At 48.6% G+C, this 22,492-nt stretch overlaps 1 protein-coding gene across 1 annotated transcript in view; it reads right to left on the bottom strand.

The window, feature by feature from the left end:
* Positions 1 to 22,242, bottom strand: part of acadm (acyl-CoA dehydrogenase medium chain) — an 80,823-nt gene extending 58,581 nt beyond the window's left edge. The window contains exon 1 of the mRNA XM_063064809.1: positions 22,136 to 22,242. Within this exon, the coding sequence (XP_062920879.1) occupies positions 22,136 to 22,153 (18 nt within the window). The 5' untranslated portion in view covers positions 22,154 to 22,242. The remainder of the gene's footprint in view (positions 1 to 22,135) is intronic.
* Between the last annotated feature and the right edge of the window lie 250 nt (positions 22,243 to 22,492).

Raw genomic sequence — 22,492 nt, forward strand, 5'->3', positions numbered from 1 at the left:
TTCAATCTCCTATCATCCGGCAGGAGATATAGAAACATCTCTGCACGGTCATTCAGACTGAAAATACAACTTTTCTCCCTCGAGGCTGTCGTGCAAGTGGACAATACCTCCCACCACTACCCATGGTCGATAGGCACTATGGACAATTTCTAAGTGCGATACTTGGGCATAATTCGTGATGCTATTTCATACTTAACCATTGTAATTCTATAACACGGCCATATGCAGTACTTGAATAGAGTTCTTTGTTTTTATTTCAGTTGCAACTTAGATGTCATTCTAAATAACTCAGACTTTATTTTAAACAGTCATTGTGTTTTTAGTAGCTGGACTGATTACACAGAATGGAGCAGCACCTCAATCTCGTTGTGCTGTGCAGTGACAGTAACACCCCTTTGAGGACCCACCAATAGACAACCCCTTCAGACAGCATCATACTCAAGTCTAGCACTGCTACTACTCATCCGCACGTCAGTACGAAACTGACAGATGAATCAAATATGTGTTTAGCACACAACAGACCCTTTCAGCACACCTTGCTCATGCCCAGCCGTGAGGACCAACACCTACTCCGGGGTTTCGAGCCAAACTGTCAACAATTTCTTTCAGAATCAGATTTAATATCACTGGCGTATGTTGTGAAATTTGTTGTCTCATGCAATACATAACAATAGAGAAAAATGTGAATTATGATAAGTGTTTATGAAATAGTTAAATTAAATAAGGAGTGCAAAAATAGAAATAAAAAAGCAGCGAGATAGTGCTCATGAGTTCAATGTCCATTTAGAAAGTGGATGGCGGTGGGGAAGAAGTAGTTTCTGGAATCACTGAGCATGTGTCTTCAAACCTTTTTTTAAGATTATGAAGACACGTAGTCCTCTTTTATTGTCATTTAGTAATGCATGCATTAAGAAATGATACAATATTTCCTCTGGTGTGCTATCACAAAACACAGGACAGACCAAGACTGAAAAAACTGACAAAACCACATAATTATAACATATAGTTACAAACAGTGTAACAATACCATAACTTGATGAAGAAGTCCATGTGCACAGTGAAGTTCAAAGTCTCTCAAATGTCCCACATCTCATGCAGACGACAGAAGGAAGAACTCTCCCTGCCATGCTGACCACGGTCCGACACTGAGCCATCTGAAAACTTCGAGCTCTGATCAGCTCTCCGACACCGAGTACTGAACGCCATCTCTGTCTGAACTATTCGACCTCAAGCTCGGTCACCACCAGCAGGCAAAGCCGGGGATTTTGAGGCCTGCCCTCCGAAAGATTCCCAACCACGCAGTCATGACAGCAGTGAACGAGCGTTTCAGAAATTTCTCCAGATGTTCCTCTGTGCTTTCACGTCCATTCTCCATCAAATCAGAATTGTCCACGGCCCCTATTTAACAGATACGATATCATTTTCACCGGAGGGCTGCGCACGCGCAGGTGCGCTACCTCTCTCCCCCCGCCACCTCCTTTTGTACCTCCTTCTTGATTGCAGCATTAAGAGGGTGACGTCCTGGCTGACTAAATTTACAACTCTCTGGAGCTTATTTTGATCCTGTGTGGTAGCCACCCCTCCCCACACTAGAGGCGATGAATAGCCAGAATGCTGCTCAGCCCACTGAGTTAACAGAACAGCACAGCACAGTACAGGCCCTTCAGTCCACTGTGTGTGTTCTATCATCCATGTGCTTATCTAAGAGCCCCTCAAATATCCCTAACATATTTGCATCTGTAATGCATTACGCTCTGCACAGAGGTAGCAGTTCTGTCTCAGGACTGCTCACCTGACCTGGAACATCTAGCGATCAAGTGTCACCCTCCTTATCTGCTGAGGGAGACTTCCACTATGATTATTACAGCAGTGTACATTCCACCTCAGGCAGGCTCTGGAGGAGCTAAGGTCTGTAACCAGCAGGCATGAAACTGCAAACCCCAAAGCCTTCTCTATCATTTCAAGCAGGCCGAAGACATCTCCGAACAACTGCCACCAACGTATCACCTGTGGAACTAGGGGAAACGACCACACTCTGTTTGTTTAGTGATACAGCTCAGAGCAGACCCTTCTAGCCCTTTGGGTTGCACTGCCAGCAACACCCAATTTAACCCTAACCTCATTGTGGGACAATTTACAATGATCAATTAACTTACTAACTGGTACATATTTGGATTGTGGGAGGAAGCTGGAGTACCTGGAGGAAACTCATGCACTCCATGGGGAGGACATACAAAATCCTTAGAGGTTACTGGGATGGAACTCCAAACTCCAACAAGCTGTAATCATGATTCTGTGATGCCCCACGCTTACCGTGCTATCCCACGCCCATACTTTGGAAAGTCCGATCACTTAGCTGTACTTCTACTCCGAGCATAAGGCATGGTCAAGGATAATAGAGAAGCACTTCCAGGACTGCTTTGAGTTGATGGTCTAGACAATATTCAGGGATTCATCTTGAATGAATACTTCATAGTTGTCACCTGTTGACGGTTATATCAGTGGCATTCAAGACCAGTGATCCAGAACTTTTCAAGAAATGCAGGTACAACCTAGGATGGGCTACTTTAAGAGCAAAACAACAATGCTGATTGAGGTTAGAAATAAAATTGGATGCGCATCAACTCTGGCAGGGTTTGCAGGCCATTACTTCCTACAAAGCGAAACCCAACATCATGAATGGCTGTGATGAATCACTCTCAGATGAGCTCAACGCCTTTTATGTTCATTTTGAAAGGGAGAATAAAACTACACCTGTGTGAATCCTTGAATCGTCTGGTGACCTTGTGATCTGTCTCTGAAGCTGATGTCAGAACATCTTTCAAGGGGGTGAACCTCACAAGGCGTCGTGCCCTGATGGTGTACCTGGTAAGACTCTTAAAACCTGGCAGGAGTGTTCAAGGATATCTTTAATCTCTCACTGCTGCCGTCAGAGGTCCCTATTTGCTTCAAAAGGGCCACAATCATACCAGTACCCAAAATGAGCAGGGTGATCTGTCTCAATGACCATCACTCAGTGGCATTCACATCTATTGTGATGAAGTGCTGTGACAGGTTGGTCATGGGCAGAATTAACTCTTGCCTAAACAGAACCTGGATGTGTCACATTTTGCCTATCGCCACAACAGGTCTACAGCAGATGCAATCTCACTGACTCTCCACTCAGCCTTGGATCACCCCAACATAAGACCTATGTCAGGCTGCTGTTTATTAACGACTACTCAGCACTCAACACAACCATACCTTCAGTTCTAATCAACAAGCTGGGCCGCTGGGCCTCTGTCCCTCCCTCTGCAACTGGATCCTTAGCTTCCTCACCAGGAAATGACATTTCCTCCTCGCTGATGATCAACTCTGGTGCACCTCAGATGTATGCTTAACCCGCTGCTCTACTCTCTCTACACACATGACCGTGTAACTCGGCACAGCTAAAATGCCATCTGTAGATATGCTGATGACAACTATTGCTGGACAAGTTTCAGATAGAGACAACAAGGCATACAGGAGTGAGACAGATCAGCTGGTTAAGTGGTGTCGCAACAACAACCTTTCACCCAAGGATAGTAAGACCAAGGAATTGATTGTGCACTTCAGGAAAGGGAAGTCAATGGAGCACACAGCGGTCTTCATAGAGGGATAAGCAGTGTAACGAGTGAGTAGTTTCAAGTTGCTGGGTGTCAACATTTCTGAAGATACAACCTGGGTCTAACACATTGATGCAATTACAAAGAAAGCAAGACAGTGGTTATATTTCATAAGGAGTTTGAGGAGATTTGGTATGTCAATGACACTTGATTATTTCTACAGATGCAATAATAACAGGGTTGTCAGGATGGGTGATTTTAGCTTCCCCAATATTGATTGGCATCTCCGCAGAGCAAGGCGTTTAGATAGGGTGGAGTTTGTTAGGTGTGTTCAGGAAGATCTCCTGACACAATGTGCAGATAAGGCTACAAGATCTGGTATTGGGTAATTAACTTGGTCAGGTGTCAGGTCTCTCAGTGGGACAGCATTTTAGAATTGTGATCACTATCTCCATCTCCTTTACCATAGCACTGGAGAGGGATAGGAGCAGACAAGTTAAGAAAACGTTTAATTGGAGTAGGGGAAATATGAAACAATCAGGCAAGAACTTGGAAGTATAAATTGGGAGCAGATATTCTCAGGGAAATGTACAGCAGAAATATGGTAAATGTTCAGGGAATACTTGCGCGGCGTTCTGCATAGGTACGTTCCAATGAGACGGAAAGGATGGTAGGGTACAGGAAGCATGGTGTACATGAGCTGTTGAAAATCTAGTCAAGAAGAAAAGCTTACGAAAGTTTCAAAAAACGAGGTAATGATAGAGATCTGGAAGGTTACAAGGCTAGCAGGAAGGAGTTTAAGAATGAAATTAGAAGAGCCAGAAGGGGCCATGAGAAGGCCTTGGCGAGCAGGATTAAGGAAAACCCCAAGACATTTTGCAAGTATGTGAAGAGCAAGAGGATAAGACCTGACAGAATAGGACCAATCAAGTGTGACAGTGGAAAAGTGTGTATGGAACCAGAGGAGGTAGCAGAGGTACTTAATGAATACTTTGCTTCAGTATTCACTATGGAAAAGGACCTTGGAGATTGTAGGGATGACTTACAGCAGACGGAAAAGCTTAAGCATATAGACATTAAGAAAGAGGATGTACTGGAGCTTTTGGAAAGCATCAAGTTGGATAAGTCACTGGGACCGGGCAAGATGTACCCAGGCTACTGTGGAAGGCAAGGAAGCAGATTGTGAGACTCTGGTGATGATCTTTGCATCATCAATGAGGACAGGGGAGGATCCGGAGGATTGAAGGGTTGCAGATGTTGTTCCCTTATTCAAGAAAAGGAGTAGGGATAAGGATTCAATCAGGCTCGTAAGGCACGACCTGCCTTTGACAAAGCCATGCTGACTATTCCTAATCATATACTTCTCCAAATGTTCATAAATCCTGCCTCTCAGGATCTTCTCTATCAACTTACCAACTACTGAAGTAAGACTCACTGGCCTATAATTTCCTGGGCTATCCTTACTCCCTTTTGGAATAAGGGAACAACATCTGCAACCCTCCAATCCTCCGGAACCTCTCCCGTCCTCTCCCGGTCCAGATGTTTTCCTTGGATTCACTCTCTTGAAGGCAGCCAGCATGTCATCTTCAGATACTGAGATCAAAGGATCATCGGGGGGACATAGGGTGCGTGATGGTGTGGTGCCTCCCTGCTCTGGTGGTTAAAGCGAGCATTGAAGGCATTGAACTCATCTGGAAGTGAAACTCTGCTGTCCCCTGAGTCACAAGATTTAACATTTACTAGATTATGGCATTCAAACCGTGCCACAGCTGTCGTCCCTCACTGATTCCAGTCGAGTCCGGAATCGCCACTTCGCCCAAGAGGTGGCTTTCCAGAGGTGATACCTGCACCTCTTGTAGCATTCTTGTTCTCCAGACCTGAATGCCTCTGATCTGGCTGTCAGCAGGTTGCGGATTTCATTGTTCACCTGGGGCTTCTGATTGGGGAAAACCCAGAACAATCCCGTGGGGACACACTAATCCAGAGCTGTTTTAATAAAGTCTCCGACGACCCTGATGTAGTCATACAGGCCCTCTTGAACACGAGTCCGCGGACTCAATGCAATCCTGTAACTGTTCCTCAGCCTCCCGCAGCCACCTCTTCGTTGGGGGATGGACTTAGAGGCTCGATGTGCATGAAATTGAAGAGAAGTGGGTGAGGGCAGCGTTGATGATGAAGGAAGGGAAGCCACTTTCTTTGAAGAAGCATGATGCCTCAGTTGCTCTGGAATGAAAAGTATCATACTGAGAGCAAATACGGCAGAGGAACTGAGAGAAGTGGAAGGCATTTTTACAAGTGACAGGGTGGGAAGAGGTATAGCCCAGATAGCAGTGAGAATCAGTGGGTTTATAAAAGATATCAGTAGATTGACCATCTCCAGAGAGATTGAGGGGAGTCAAAAATGGACCAAGCAAATTTGAGGGCAGGGTGGAAGTTGGAAATCCAAAGCAACAGATACAAAATGCTGAAGGAACTCAGCTGGCCGGGCACCATCTATGGAAAAGAATAGTCAACATTTCAGGCTCAGGCCCTTCATCGGGACTGGAAAGGAATCTCATAACAAGGTCCACACGCAAAATGCTGGTGAACGCAGCATCTCTAGGAAGAGGTACAGTCGACGTTTCGGGCCGAGACCCTTCGTCAGGACTAACTGAAAGAAGAGATAGTAAGAGATTTGAAAAGGGGAGGGGGAGATCCAAAATGATAGGAGAAGACAGGAGGGGGAGGGATGGAGCCAAGAGCTGGACAGGTGATTGGCAAAAGGGATACAAGGCTGGAGAAGGGAGAGGGTCATGGGACGGGAGGCCTAGGGAGAAAGAAAGGGGGAGGGGAGCACCAGAGGAAGATATAGTGAGAGGGACAGAGGGAAAAAAAAGAGAAAGGGGGAAAATAATAAGGGAGGAGGAGAAGATGGTGGCGCGACGCAGCGTGAACGGCCACTCCAGTGATGAATATCTGTTATTTATCAAGTAGAATGCTGTGCACAATTCTGATTTGATAGAGGCAGACGTGCGAGCACGGAGGAACATCTGGTGAAACTTCTGAAATGCTTGTTTTGCTGCTGCAGCTACTGTGTGATCCGAAATCTCTGGACGGGAAGGCCCCAAATCCTCGGCTTTGCTTGTTGCTCGGCAGAAATGGTGCTCGGTGTCGGAGGCTCAAAGTTTTCAAATGGACTCAGTCGGACTGTGGTTGGGTGCTCCCAGGATGTTGCCTCGGCAAGTTTGCAGCGCTGGTGGCTCATGGCAGGGGAGGGTTTCTCCCTTTTACCGTCTGCGTGAGATGTTGTGGCTATCGAGACTTTGAGACTTTTTTTTTTACCATGCCCATGATATGCTCATATCAAATTACGGGATTGCTTTGCACTGTTGTAACTATATGTTATAATTATGTGGTTTTTGTCAGTTTTAGTCTTGGTCTGTCCTGTGTTTCTGTGATATCATACTGGAGGAACATTGTATCATTTTTTAATGCATGCATTTCTAAATGACAATAAATGAGGACTGAGTGTCCTCATAATCTAATAAACAAATAAGGGATGGGGTAAGAAGGGGAGGGGCATTAACGGAAGTTAGAGAAGTCAATGTTCATGCCATCAGATTGGAGGCTACCCAGACGGAATATAAGGTGTTGCTCCTTTTGACTCATAACAAAGTCAACTGTGAGTCGAAGAGTACATCTTATCATTCTAGGGAACCACCCAATAGTTTTATTACAGCAGAATAGAAGCTGTCCTTGAGCCTGGTGGCAAGTACTTTCAGACTTTTGTATCTTTTGCCCAGTGGGAGATGGGAGAAGAGAGAATGTCTGGGGTTGGACGGATCCTTGATTATGCTGGCAGTTTATAAGTGTAGAGAGTCCATGGATAGAAGACTGGTTTCTGTGATGTGCTGAGCTGTGTCCACAACTCTCTGCAGTTTCTTGAGGTCACAGACAGAGCAGTTGCTGTACCAATGCAACCAGACAGAAGGTCCTCTTCCCATTGCCACCAAAGAGGTGGTATAGGAGCCTTAAGACAGGCACCCAGGCACTTTAGAAACAGCTACTTCCCCTCCGCCATCAGATTTCTGATTGGACAATGAATCCGAAACTACTACCTCACTAATTTTTGCATGACTTATTTAATTGAATTTTTATGAAGCTATAAATGACAATCAGCGATAAGGGTTTTTAATTCTGTATTGCACTGTACTGCTGCAACACAACACATTTCACAACATATGCTGGGGATATTAAATCGGTTTCTGGCTCCCTTGGTTATTTGTTATTACATTCCAACATGAACCTTAGCCTGAATGATTCACATATGCTGTTTATACAGCAACGTGGAGCATTTAAAGGTCTTGTGCCTTCAAAGTACTGTATTTGTCACCCAGTATTTAGATTAAAGGTAGAGACAATTTAGGAAATAAAATTCTCCACAGGGAGTGCAGGATCACTAGGAATTTAGTATCTAATTAACTTACACAAAACTCATAACCACCCCAGACATTCTCTTTCGCCACTTTCCCCAGGGCAGGAGACACAAAAGACTGAAAACACATACCTGCACTTATACAGTTCAAAGGAAATTTATTATCACAGTATATACGTCACCATAATCTACTGAGATATTTTGTGTATAAAATAAGACTCTTAAATAGTTCCCTCATACCATAAGTTGGAGTCTCGGCCTCACAATCTACTTCATTATGATCTTGCACTTTATTATTTGCCCGCACTGGACTTTCTCTGTAGCTGTTACACTTTATCCTGTGTTGTTATTGCACTATCTTGTTCTATCTCAGTGCACTGCGTAATTATCTGATCTGAATGAAAAATATGAAAGACAAGTTTCCCACTGATCTTGGCACATGACCAATTCCACATACAGCACAGGGTAATAAGAGGCAAAACAATCACAGCTTTTATCAGGAGCGTTGAGGACAATCCAGCTGTTGCTAAACTGCAAACCATGGGTGCACTGCACCCTACTGGTCTACGTGTGCAGCATTCAAATCAGGGGAAATGGAACTTAATGAGAAATAGAGGTACAACATCCGTAAAGCTATCATAGACATCAAGACAATGCCACTCTCAGCCCAGCCATCAGTTGTAGCAAGGCTTGCATGCTGTAACAGGTTACAAAACATAAGACAATCAGCATCACCAACACTTGCACATCACTTTTTGATTAACTTAATGGATTCAATGCATGCTTCGAACAGAAGCCACTGAAACGTCACCACTCACCCCAAACCTGAGCCCACAGTCACTGCAGACAGGAATGTCACCACCCACTGACAGTCCCCAGAGTACCTGAGCCCATAGTCACTGTAAACAGGACTGTGACCACCCACCCTAACCTGAGCCCACAGTCACTGTAAACAGGACTGTGACCACTCACCCTAACCTGAGCCCACAGTCACTGTAAACAGGACTGTGACCACTCACCCTAACCTGAGCTCATAGTCTCACTATAAAGAAGAATATCACCACCCACCCCGACTGTCCGCAGTCTACCCTAGCACACAGTCACTGCTCGGGATGACAGATCAATCTTTCGGACCCAGATGGTGACCCTAGCTGAGTCTTTATGGATCAGACTGTAGAGTTATTTATGGACATCTTTTATTCTCCCTACTTTAAGTCAACCACTATCAAGAAAAGCAAGGTAACCGGCCTTAGTGGCTCTGACATCCACCTTAAGGTTGTTATAGCCTGGAGTGGTAGTAAGGACGTGCTCCCACTACCTATTAAATGCTCCGAATGGCGTGCACCTCAAATAGCCTCTGACAACTAAACTCAGCTCCTGGCCTTCATATGTGGCTTAGTTACCAAGCCCAGAGGAACCATTTCTACTGAAAGAAGGGGGCAAAGCCAGGTTACTGGCGCATTAAAACATTTTGCTTCGGGCAGATGGGACTCATCAGCCGTGGGTGATCTGAAACCTCTGCTGCCTTGCGACTATACCTAGTCATAGGGAAGGCTTCGGGAGTAAACTCCAAGGGAAAAATCTGGAGCTGGAAACAGTCCTACGGGAGTCCAACGCTGACTAGCAACTGTTGTTCCGCTGCTGGTACCAAACTGTATCGGTCTCTGCCGTTCCTTTGGGTTCATCAGCTGTGTGGAGAGGGGGAGTTTGCTGCATGGGCAACAGCTTGCTCTGCATCTCATAATTCATTGTAATTCACCTACAGTGGACAACATCGTCTTGGCCCTATGCTCATCTTGGGAACACTGGGGCAGTAAAGACACCTACTGTAAGTCAGGGACACACACACAATGCTGGAGGAAAACAGGTTTTTGTTTGTGTTGCTTGCACTTTCATCATCTGCAAATTTTCTCATCTTTGTGCTACTGTAAGTCAGATTGTTTAATGACTACATCTCCATCTTCAAGCAAACTCATCTCCAAATCCTAGACGTGGGACTCAACACCTCCCTCTGCAACTTCCTGATCAACAGACCGGATTCAGCAAGGATAGGCAGTGAAAGCTTCACCATTATAACAGCTGGCCACCACAGAGTGTAGCAGTTAGCGCAACACTGTCACTGGAGTTCATTTCCGATGTCCTCTAAGAAAGTTTGTATGTGCATGTGTGTTTCCTCTGGGTGTTCCAGGTTCTCAAACCCAGGGAGAGCATATAATAGAGCAAAAATTAGTGGGAAGTTATAGGATTAAGAAGCTTTTAAAAACCAACTGAGAGCAACTAAAAAAAACTCATTGAGGAAAAGATGGAAAACAAAAATATGTTAGCCAATAATATTAAAGAGGATACCAAAAGTTTCTTCAGAAACAAAGTGTAAAAGAGGCGAGAGTGGATAATGGACCCCTCTCCAGTGGAGGGTAAGGATTGGCAGACAAACTGAATAAGTATCTTGTCACACACACAAAACGCTGGAGGAACTCAGCATGCCAGTCAGCATCTAAGGAAAGGAGTACAATCGACACTTAAGGCCTAGACCCTTCATCAGGACTGGAGAAAATAAAGGAGTCAGGTGGAGGGGAGGGGAGGGAAGAAACACAAGGTGATAGGTGAAACTGGGAGGAGGCTGAGGGTGAAGTAAAGAGCTGGGAAGTTGATTGGTGAAAAAGATACAGGGCTGGAGAAGGGGGAATCTGATAGGAGAACGATAAAAAGCCATGGAAGAAAGAAAAGGGAGAGGAGTACCAGAGGGAGGTGATGGGCAGGTTAGGAGATAAGGTGAGAGAGGGAAAACAGAATGGGGAATGGTGAAGGGTGGGGGGCATTACCAGAAGTTTGAGAAATCGATGCTCATGCCACCAGGTTGGAGGCTACCCAGATGGAATACAAGGTGTTGCTCCTCCAACCTGAGTGTGGCCTCATCGTGACAATAGAGGAGGCCATAGACTTCACTGTGGAAGACACTAACAGTATGGTGCAAGTTCCAGGCGTCAGGGGGCATGAAGTGTGTAAAGTTACCGTAACTAGAGAGAAGGTTCTTGGGAAACCGAAAGGTCTGAAGGTAGATAAACCACCTGGACCAAATGGTTTACAGCCCAGCATTCTAATAGAGGTGGCTGAAGAGATTGTGAAGATCATTAGATCTTTCAAGAATGATTTGATTCTGGAACCTTTCCAGAATGTGCAATTGTCATTCCACTCTTCAAGAAGGGATATAGAAGAAAGGAAACTATAGGCCAGTTAGTCTGACCTCAGTGGTTGGGAAGATGTTGGAGGCACATAAAATAAGCCATAGTCAGCATGGTTTCCTCAAGGGAAAATATCGCATGACAAATCTGTTGGAATTCTTTGAAGAAATAGCAAGCAGGATAGACAATGGAGAATCGGTTGATGTTGTGTTCTTGGATCTTAAGAAGACCTTTGACAAGGTGCCACACAAGGCTGCTTAACAAGCTACGAGCCCGTGGTATTACTGGAAAGATTCTAGTATGGATAAAGCATGAGGCAAAAAGTGGGAATAAAGGGATCCTTCAATGTTTGGCTGTCGGTGACTAGTGGTGTTTCAAAGGGGTCCATATTGGGACCGATTCTTTTTATGTTATATGCCAATGATTTGGATGATAGAATTGATGGCTTTTTTTGCAAAGTTTGCAGACGATATAAAGATAGGTGTAGGGGCAAGTAATTTTTAGGAAGTAGAGAGACTACAGAAGGACTTAGATTAGGAGAATGGGCAAAGAAGTGGCAGATGGAATACTGTGTTGGGAAGCATATGGTCTTGTACTTTGGAAGAAATTAAAGGGTTGACTATTTTCTAAATGGAGAGAAGAGATTAAAAAAAGACTGAGATGCAAAGGGACTTGGGTGTCCTTGTGTAGGATTCCCTAAAGGTTAACTTGCAGGTTGAGTCTGTGGTGAGTAAGGCAAATGCAATGTTAGCATTCATTTCAAGAGGACTAGAATATAAAAGCAAGGATGTAATATTGTAACTTTATAAAGCACTAGTGAGGCCTCACTTGGAGTACTGCAAATAGTTTTGGGCCCTTTATCTTCGAAAGGATGTGCTGAAATTGGAGAAGGTTCAAAGGAGGTTCACAAAAATGAACCCAGGATTGAATGGCCTTGTCATATGAAGAGTGTCTGATGACTCTGGGCCTGATTCAGAAGAATTGGGGATTATCTCATTGAAGCTTATCAACTGGTGAAAGGCCTTTATACAGTGAATGTGGAGAGGATGTTTACTATGGTGGGAGAGTCTAAGACCAGAGAAAACAGCCCCAGAATTGAGGAGCATCCTTTCAGAACGGAAATGAAGAGGAGTTTCTTTAGCCAGAGAGTGGTCAATCTGTGGAATTCTTTGCCACAGGCAGCTATGGAGGCCAGGTCTTTATGTATACTTAAGGTAGATTCTTGACTGGTCAGTGCATGAATGGATATGGGAGAAGGCAGGAGATTGGGTCTAGCCGCTAGAGGGAAAATTGGATCAACCATGTTAAAATTGCGGAGCTGACTCAATGGACCAAATGGCCCAATTCTGCTCCTATATCTCATGGTCTATGGTTCCTCCCACAGTCCAAAGACATACCCGTTAGTAGTTTATCCTGTGATTAGGTTTGGGCTAAATTGGTGGGTCGGTGGGCCAGAAGGGCCAGATCTGCACTGTATCTCTAAGGAAATAAATGAGATTTCTCAGCACTGACAGCCCACAGTGATGCACCTTCTGCTCTCTACTCACTGCACATTCGCAACTACTCGGCTAGGTTCTACTCTAACTCCAAATATAATGATAGCAAGGGAACGAATTGTTCAGCATGGTCATCTATGCATGGAGCCAAAAGAGAAGGAGAGATCGCAAGTAGATTTTGTTGCATCTGTATTTACTCAGATGCAGAGTCTGAAGAAGTGAGACACAATAGCACAGAGTTCATGGATCCTATGCAGATAACAGAGGGGAAGGCGCTTGCTGTCTTGAAGCAAATTGGGGCGGATAAATCGCCAGGGCCCGATGGGAGGCGAGTGTACAATTTGCAGGGGCCCAGGGAGGCATACTTAAAATGTCCTCAGCAATGGGTGAAGTGCTGGAGGACAGCTCGTATTTCCATGTTTAAGAAAGGCTCCAAAAATAAAAGCAGCCATGAGCAAATTATTCAAAAATATTCTTAATGACTGGATATTCAAGTATTTGAATAGACAGGGCCTGATTAGGGAGTCAACATGGCTTTCAGTGTGGGGCAGGTTTTGAGGGGAAACTGCCATTGAAGTTGAAGGCCAGTCAGTGGATGTTGTCCATATGTAGCCTACAATAGCTACATGTTGCCTTTGACAGAGTCCTGCATGGGAGGCTGGTCAAGAAGGTTCAGACACTTGGCATCCATAATTCTTTGAAACTGGCAGAATAGGTAGATAGGGTCATAAAGATAGCTTTTGACACATTGGCCTCTACAAATACAGAAAACAGGAGATATCATGCGCAAGTTCTGCAAGGTGTTGGTGAGGCCGAATTTGGAGTATGGGGTGCAGTTCTGGTTGCCTACATACAAGAAAAAAAATCAATAAGATTGAAAGAGTACAGAGAAAATTTGCAGGGATATTGCTGGGACTTGAGGAGATGAGTGAGGAGAGGAGATGATGGAACAGGATGAATATGTGGGACTTTATTCCCCGGAACATAGGATAATGAGGTCGGCTGAAGATACACTGGAGAAGCCTCTATAAATACAGAGACAGCAAATGGAACAAGACCATCAGCCCAACTGATTGAAATCAAAATTCCCATCTTAACAGGTCCCATTTGCCTTATATTCCTCTACCTGTACAAATGTACTTTAAATATTGTTAACATACTTGCCGCAACCACTTCTGCTGGCATCTGTCTGCGCAAAAAAAGTTGCCCATCAGGTTCCTATTAAATTCCTCTCCTCAAACCTGTGCATTCTAGCCTCTGGGGCATGTTGATATTAAGAGAGAGGTGTTGTTGGAGTTGTTAAAATACAATAGGACGGATAAGCCCCTGGGGCCTGACAGCCTGACAGAATATTCCCCACTCACAACACGCTGGAGGAACTCAGCAGGCCGGGCAGCATTGGTACAAATGATGAGTCAACGTTCTGGGCCGGCACCCTTCGCCAGGTTGCTCCACGAGGCCAGGGAAGAGATTGCTGAGCCTCTGGCAAGGATCTTCATGGCCTCGTTGTCCACGGGAATGGTACCAGAGGATTGCAGGGAGGTGAGTGTTGTCCCCTTGTTCAAAAAAAGTAGTAGGGATAGTCTGGGTAATTATAGACCAGTGAGCCTTATGTCTGTGGTGGGAAAGCTGTTGGAAAAGATTCTTAGAGATAGGATCTATGGGCATTTAGAGAATCATGGTCTGATCAGGGACAGTCAGCATAGCTTTGTGAAGGGCAGATCATGTCTAACAAGCCTGATAGAGTTCTTTGAGGAGGTGACCAGGCATATAGATGAGGGTAGTGCAGTGGATGTGATCTACATGGATTTTAGTAAGGCATTTGACAAGGTTCTACATGGTAGGCTTATTCAGAAAGTCAGAAGGCATGGGATCCAGGGAAGTTTGGCCAGGTGGATTCAGAATTGGCTTGCCTGCAGAAGGCAGAGGGAGTACATTCAGATTGGAGGGTTGTGACTAGTGGTGTCCCACAAGGATCTGTTCTGGGACCTCTACTTTTCGTGATTTTTATTAACGGCCTGGATGTGGGGAAAAAGGATGGGTTGGTAAGTTTGCAGACGACACAAAGTTTGGTAGTGTTGTAGATAGTGAAGAGGATTGTCGAAGATTGCAGAGAGACATTGATAGGATGCAGAAGTAGGCTGAGAAGTGGCAGATGGAGTTCAACCCGGAGAAGAGTGAGGTGGTACACTTTGGAAGGACAAACTCCAAGGCAGAGTACAAAGTAAATGGCAGGATACTTGGTAATGTGGAGGAGCAGAGGGATCTTTTTTTTTATATAAACAAAGTCTTTATTACAAATGTCGGTGCTATACAGTATGTACAAAACCAGTGACTAACACATTTACTACACTACAAACAGACCCAATACATGTTAAACCAATATATTTCCATCCTCATCAATGATGGCATTTACACCCCGCAGAGCCCAACGGTCCCGGAACATCTCTACGGTCGCCGTGGACTGTGCGTATTCCTTTTCAATGTTCACCCGGGCACGAACATACCCTCTAAACATAGCCAGGCAGTCCGCCTGGGGAGAACCTCCTGCCACCCTTTTCCAGGAGCCACGGATGGCAATTTTTGCCAGCCCCAGGAGCAAGTTGACAAGGACATCCTCATCCCTCTGCGCCCCCCTCCTTACTGGATGACCATATATGAATAGGGTGGGATTGAAATGCAACCAGAAGGCGAGAAGCAGCCCACGCAAATACGCGAAAAGGGGCTGCAGCCTCACACACTCCACGTACATATGGTACACGGTCTCCTCCAGCCCGCAGAAGTGACACGCGGCTGGGAGATCCATGTACAGACTAAAGAACTTATTGCAGGGCACCGATTTATGCAGCACCCTCCAGCCGAGATCCCCAAGGTGCATGGGGAGGACTCCCTTGTAAAGGGACTTCCATTGTGGACCCCCCTCACCTCCAGGTGGGAAGACCGACCGCCATGGCGTGTTGGGACGGTGGACAAATGCTAGGAAGTGGAGGGTGTGGAGCAACAGCCCATAAAGGTACCTCCTACCTGCATCCCTGAATGGGATTGTGGGTGTCGATGAAAGACGGCTCAAGTTGTGTGGATTCGTCTCTCGGGTAAGGCTGCGGTGCCTGGGCCCGACGAGCAGCTCAGCCTGAGTCGATCCACACACCTGAGCCGCACCGACATCCGTTGAGGCAGGGCAAGGGTCGGCCAGGACTCCGCCCTCTGCCAGAGGAGGGGATTCCCGGCCTGAGGCAACCATGTTCCAGACTCTCAGTAGGTCCTGATAGAAGCCGGGCAGCCTCTGCAAAGCAGCACGGCTGACGCCCGCCGGTGGTAGCTTCATATCTTCGCGAAGGCAGCAGCCCCTCCGGAGGAAGAAAGTCGCCAACACGTGCCACCTGGGAGGGTGCTCGGCGTACAGGAATCTCTGCAGAGTCCTGAGGCGGAGAGCCGCCAGTCGTGTGCGTACACACACCAGCGACTGTCCGCCCTCTCCTTCTGGGAGACTCAGAACCGCTGCAGAGACCCAGTGTTTCCTGTTTCCCCAGAAGAAGTCCACTAGCTTCCTCTGCATTCTTGCGACAAAAGGGGCAGGAGGGGCCAAGGTGACCATCTGGTACCACAACATGGAGGCCACCAGCTGGTTTATGATCACTACCCTGCCTCGATAGGAAAGCACCCTGAGAAGGCCTGACCAGCGCCCTAGCCGGGTCATGACCTTTGTCTCCACATCCTTTCAGTTCGCCAGCCAGGTCTCCCCAGAAGGACTCAGGTAGACTCCCAGATAGAGAAGGCGTCTGATGCTCCACTCAAAAGCTCTCATCTCCTCCGGCAGGGAATCCACCTGCCACTGGCCTACTAAGAGTCCGGAACATTTCGCCCAGTTGATCCTGGCGGAGGATGCCGCCGAGAAAACATCTTGGCACTCGCGCATCCTCCGCAGGTCACAGGGGTCTGTCATCATGAGGAGTACATCATTGGCGTAGGCCGAGAGGACGACCCCCATGTCCGGTTCGTGCAGAACCAGACCTGTCAGCCTTCGCTGAAGAAGGCTGAGGAATGGCTCGACACAGATCGCATACAGTTGACCGGACATGGGGCACCCTTGACGCACTCCTCTTCGGAGGTGGATAGGTCCTGTCAATGATTCATTAATCTTAACTAGGCACTCTGCGGCAGAGTATAGGAGCCGAACTCGGGCTACAAAGTGTGGTCCAAGCCCAAAAGCCTGCAGAGTGCCCACCAGGAAACTGCGGTCTACCCGGTCAAACGCCTTCTCCTGGTCAAGAGAAAGAAATGCTGCCGGGGTCCCAGTCTCCTGGAGTAGGTGGATCAGGTCCCGTTCTAGGTGGACATTGTCCTGGATGGAGCGGCCCGGGACTGTGTAAGATTGGTCAGGATGGACCACCTGTCCAATTACCAAACCCAGATGGTTGGCCATTGCCCAGGCAAAGATCTTGTAGTCCGCGCACAAGAGGGAGACCGGCCACCAGTTCTTTAGCAGGCGGAGGTCTCCCTTCTTGGGCAGTAGGACCACAACAGCTCTTCGCCATGAGAGGGGCATTTCTCCGGTGGCTAGGCTCTCCCCTAGGACAAGGCTGTAATCATCCCCCAGGACATCCCAAAAAGCCTGATAAAACTCAACACTCAGTCCATCCAAACCAGGGGACTTGCCCCTCCGGAGTTGCCGAAGGGCAGTGGACAGCTCCTCCCGAGTCAGGGGGGGCGTCCAGACGCACTGCGTCCTCTGGGCTGACCTTAGGCAAATCCTTCCAGACCTCATTAGACGCCTCCGCATTTGACGGATCAGGCGAGAATAAGGACCGATAGAATGAACGGACTTCGTTGTTAATTCCATCAGGGTCCGTGATGGAGGAGCCATCGTCAGCCAGCAGCTCCACTAGCTGCTTTTCAACTCCCCGCCACCTCTCCAACGAGTAGAAGAAGGGTGAGCCACGGTCCAAATCCTGCAGCATTTGGATCCGTGACCTCACGTACGCACCTCGGGACTGCTGAAGCTGTTCCTTAGTGCGTCCTTCTTCTCCTGGTATTCCTGCCATAGCTGTTGGTCTCCAGCGGTTGGACCGAGGCGGGACTCCAGGTCAAGCAACGCTCTCTCAAGCCGCTCAACCTCAGAGCCCCGCCTCTTTGTCGACCCCCTAGTGTACTCCCGACATAAAAACCGGATGTGGGCTTTGCCCACATCCCACCACAGCCGTAGGGAGCAGAACTCGCTCCGCCTCTCCTTCCAGGAGACCCAGAACGCTCGGAACGAATCCCAGTATCGGCTGTCCTCCAGCAGCCGGCTGTTAAAACGCCAATACCCGGATCCCACCCGAGGGTGTAGTGGAATAAATTCCATCCACACAAGGTGATGATCCGAGCACGACACCGGCCGCATGGAGGATGCCGACACACGGGAGGCGTAGGCCCGAGAGATGTACATGCGGTCTATCCTGGAACCTCCTTCTCTGGACCTTCTCGAGAAGGCGCTGGAGTCGGGGTGAAGATTCCGCCAGCTGTCCACCAAGTCAAAGGAGCCGACTAGCTCCTTTAACCTTTTTGCTGATTCTGGGTCGCGTTGGAGGCCCGAGCGGTCCTCCGCCTCGAGGGTACAGTTGAAATCTCCCCCGAGGATGACGCAGTCCCCAGGATCGATGGAGCTCAGCAGGGTGGACGGCTGACAGAATAGGCGCGTCTGCATCACACCGAGCCTGGGAGCATACACATTGATAAAATGCAATGGTACGCCATCCAGGCGCACAACCAGGTGGAGCAGACGGCCGGGCACAACGTCTTGGACCCTTTCAATTACTGGCTGGAAGGTCGAGGCCAACAGGATCGCCACCCCGCTAGAAATGGAGCTGAGGTGGCTCATGTAGACCCCGCCCTGCCACTCCAGGAGCCAAGCAGACTCATCCCCAGGGATGGTATGGGTTTCCTGCAGGAAACTCACCGTGTACCGCCCATCCCTGAGGACTGAGAAATTGTTATGCCTGCGAAGAGGACCCCTGCTGCCGTTTACATTGAGACTAGCTATGGTAAGCTTCATGTCGGGAGTACACTAGGCCTCAGCAGCTGTGCCCATTTCAGTGAGAGCGGAGGTGCCCTCCACCACACTGTCCCGAAAGAAAGCAAGGATACTTTTTGCCTTCCGGGCTCGAGTGGTACCAGCGACACCCTGTGACCCACCATCCCCCGTAGGAGCCAGGCTGTTTCTCCCTCTGATGTCCCTTACTAGGTCATCTGGGAAAGATTTTAGTTGCCGTCTGTCGTTCCCCGACACCACATTCCTCTTCCCCTTTCTCTTTCGTCTGAGGATGACTCGCAGGGACCTCACCAGCCTCGGCATGCTGGGCCAGCAAAGCGAGGCTAGTTGAGGCCAGTGCTTGGCACCCTCAGAGGTGAGAATGAAATGCTTAATTTCCTCTACAGGTATCAATGGGGATTTCTCAGGAGGGGTGAGGATGTCCATTGTTTCACTATCGAAGGAGTCCCCCTCCAACCCGTCACTGCGGACAGATTCCCCATCGTCCTCCCCGCATGTTCCAACAGATGGCCGCGCTTGTGACCCACACAGCGTAGCGGGTACCTCGCTCTTACCTGCCCGCTCCACCGTCGCATCAGCCTCATCCACATTTTCAACAGTGGAGGGACTCCCTGCAAGTCATTTATTGCTGGGGTTGACGTGCACAGAATATCGTCCTCCCCAGGGGGCAGGTATAGAGGGGAACCCGGCACCTTTGGTCCAAGGGATTCACAAGCAGCCTGGTGCTGAGAGTGAGAGAGCTTTGTCTCGTCTCCTCTTACACTATTCGATACACTTGCCTCCAGGGAGGCGCTGACTAGTAAGTCCTGGGTGGAGGTCTCCAGGGCTGTCTCATTTGTGCAAACAGGGCTATCACAAGCTTTTTGCACAACCACACCATCTACCTCAGGACTGGTGGCTACATCTGGGGACTCAGGTTTGGAACTAACATCCGCCAGGATTCCCACCCTTTCCTGGGACTCCCCCGCATCCCCTGCCCTCTTGCGGGAACGTTCCCTTCTCCTCTTCACGCCGGAGCAGCACACAGGTGCAGGCTTCACTGATGGGGCGGTGCTTTCTGTTTCCATCGCCCTATCTGCTTGCGCACCTCCCCGAGCCCCACGCTCCACTTCAGGCGAAATGGGTGTGAGCTCTGCGGCCTCAGAGGCCGGCTTCTTAGGGTGTTTGGATTTCTTCTTTGCCTTCTTACTCCGCACAGACTCCACCCCATCCCCCACCTGAGCCACAGGGAGAGGAGCAGGGACCGACCCAACCGTAGGAGTAGGGACAGGGGCTGGGGCAGGGTTCATATGCAGGCGCAGGCGCACGCGCATGAGTAGGATCAGGGGCAGAGGTAGCTGGGGCACTGGTGCTCGAAGTGGGCTCCCTCAGGTTCCGGGTGGTAGGACAGTCCCTCCGAAAGTGTCCCACCTCCCTGCATGCATGGCACCGTGGGCGCTCGGAGCTCCAGTACACCTGATAATCTACTCCCTCGTGCCAAACAGTAAACCGGCCCTCAACATCGTCCTCCCTTTCCAGTTGCATGAATACCTGACGCCGGAAAGAGATTATGGTGCAGACGGTGCGTCTCTTAAATTTGTGTCGGATGGCAGTGATCTCCAACCTTACTTGCCCTAAACGGGCCAGTGGAGGAAGCAGGTCCTCATTTGGAATGAAAGGCTTAACATGCCCAAGCACAATACGTTGCGTGGGGGCCGTCACCAGCTCCATAGGTAAAAAGATGTTGTCTACCGTGACTCCCCTGCTTAGGCCCGGTGCACTAGCTCTTCATTCGCTAGATAGAACATTGCCTTTCCAAACTCCTTTTCGGTGGCCAAAATACCACCTTTCCCCACAAGGTCCTCCATTGCCTCCGCACACTTTTCTAGTGTCATTCCAGGGCGCAAAATACATTGCACCCCGCGTTCCACCTTCACCGACCAAAACAGGGCGTTGTCCGAGGCCGGGGAGGCAGCCGCCCTTGCGTAACTCCCTGAAGGCCCGCGACTCCCTGGAGACCGGTCCGGCATGCTGGCGCTCTTTCCAGTCCGAGAATCTTACAGCGGTGCCGGTTAGAAGTCCTGGAGCGAGTCGAATAACTGGCCGGGAAAGTTTGCAGTCGACAGTTCCTTGCTGGCTCGGCGCCAGGAAAGGCTCCGTCAGACTTGCAGAGACCCAGGCCGGGAGAGGTCGAAACGTCCTTCCAGATGCTCCGGCTCTGACACCGGACGAAAATCAGGAAAATAATGGAGGAGAAACGTTGCCCCGATGCCAATGGGGGGAACGACGGCGTTTGCCTCCGGTTTTGGAGCAAACCGGCTTCCTGGTGAGTTGCCAGCGGCCGCAGCTGGGAGCTACGCAGTTAGCAGCCGCCAACAAACTCAGTCCAAACCGGCAGTAAAACTCCACACTGAGCTTCCACACCAACGCCGTCACTCACTCAGTTGTCCAAGAGGCTTTTAGAGCCACCTCCAAAGTATTCCATGAACTTTATCCAGTAGTTTTCCTTCGATTTCTCCCAGCTCAGTCAACACAGCTCCTCTCTCTGTCTGACCCTGGGAGTACATGTCCACAGATCCCTGAAAGTTGCCTCAGAGGTAGATACGGTAGTTAAGAAAGCTTATGGGGTGTTAGCTTTCATAAGTCAAGGGATAGAGTTTAAGAGTTCTGATGTAATGGTGCAGCTCTATAAAACTCTGGTTAGGCCTCACTTGGAGTATTGTGTCCAGTTCTGGGCACCTCACTATAGGAAGGATGTGGAAGCATCGGAAAGGGTACAGAGGAGATTTACCAGGATGCTGCCTGGTTTAGAGAGTATGCATAATGATCAGAGATTAAGGGAGTTAGGACTTTACTCTTTGGAGAGAAGGAGGATGAGAGGAGACATGATAGAGGTGTACAAGATAATAAGAGGAATAGATAGAGTGGATAGCCAGCACCTCTTCCCCAGGGCACCACTGCTCAATACAAGAGGACATGGCTTTAAGGTAAGGGGTGGGAAGTTCAAGGGGGAAGGTTTTTTACTCAGAGAGTGGTTGGTGCATGGAATGCACTGCCTGAGTCAGTAGTGGAGGCAGATACACTAGTGAAATTTAAGAGACTACTAGACAGGTATATGGAGGAATTTAAGGTGGGGGGGTTATATGGGAGGCAGGGTTTGAGGGTCGGCACAACATTGTGGACCGAAGGGCCTGTACTGTGCTATACTATGTTCTATATCTCAACCCTGGCGAAAAGACTTTGTCTCTGCTCCTCAACACCACCCTTCCCAAGTTACCAGACTCACCCCCCCCCCCGCAGAGCGGCGCTCCCTCAGTTACCAGACCCCCCCCCCGCAGAGCCGCGCTCCCTCAGTTACCCCCCCCGCAGAACGGCGCTCCCTCCCTTACAGCGGGAGGACGCCACCCAGACTACTCTCGAGCGGTAATAGAGCCTCAAGCCGCTCCTACCTCCACCAGCCGCCACATCCTCGCCCTGACTCAGCTGCGAGCAAAGGGATCCCAACTCACACGATGTCTGCCCCTGAAGGAATCACATTACAAGCCCCGCCCCTGAAGGGAAGCCCGTCCCACAAGCCTCGCTTCTAAACGGAAGCCTCGTTCCTTGAAGGGAATTGGTGCGGCGCAACGACAAGCCCCGCCCCTGAAGGGAATCACGTGGATCGCAATCGGCTGCGAAGCCCCGAAGCCGGAACCTGCAGTGAAATTGGAACCTCAGTCGATGAGCGGGAGATTGATGTCTGCAGCCACGGAGGGAAGAGAGTTAGAAAACTGTCAGTAGTATTGCTTTCACGTTGGATTAGCTCT

Source organism: Mobula hypostoma, chromosome 12 (genome assembly GCF_963921235.1).
Source record: "Mobula hypostoma chromosome 12, sMobHyp1.1, whole genome shotgun sequence".
NCBI lineage: Eukaryota > Metazoa > Chordata > Chondrichthyes > Myliobatiformes > Myliobatidae > Mobula > Mobula hypostoma.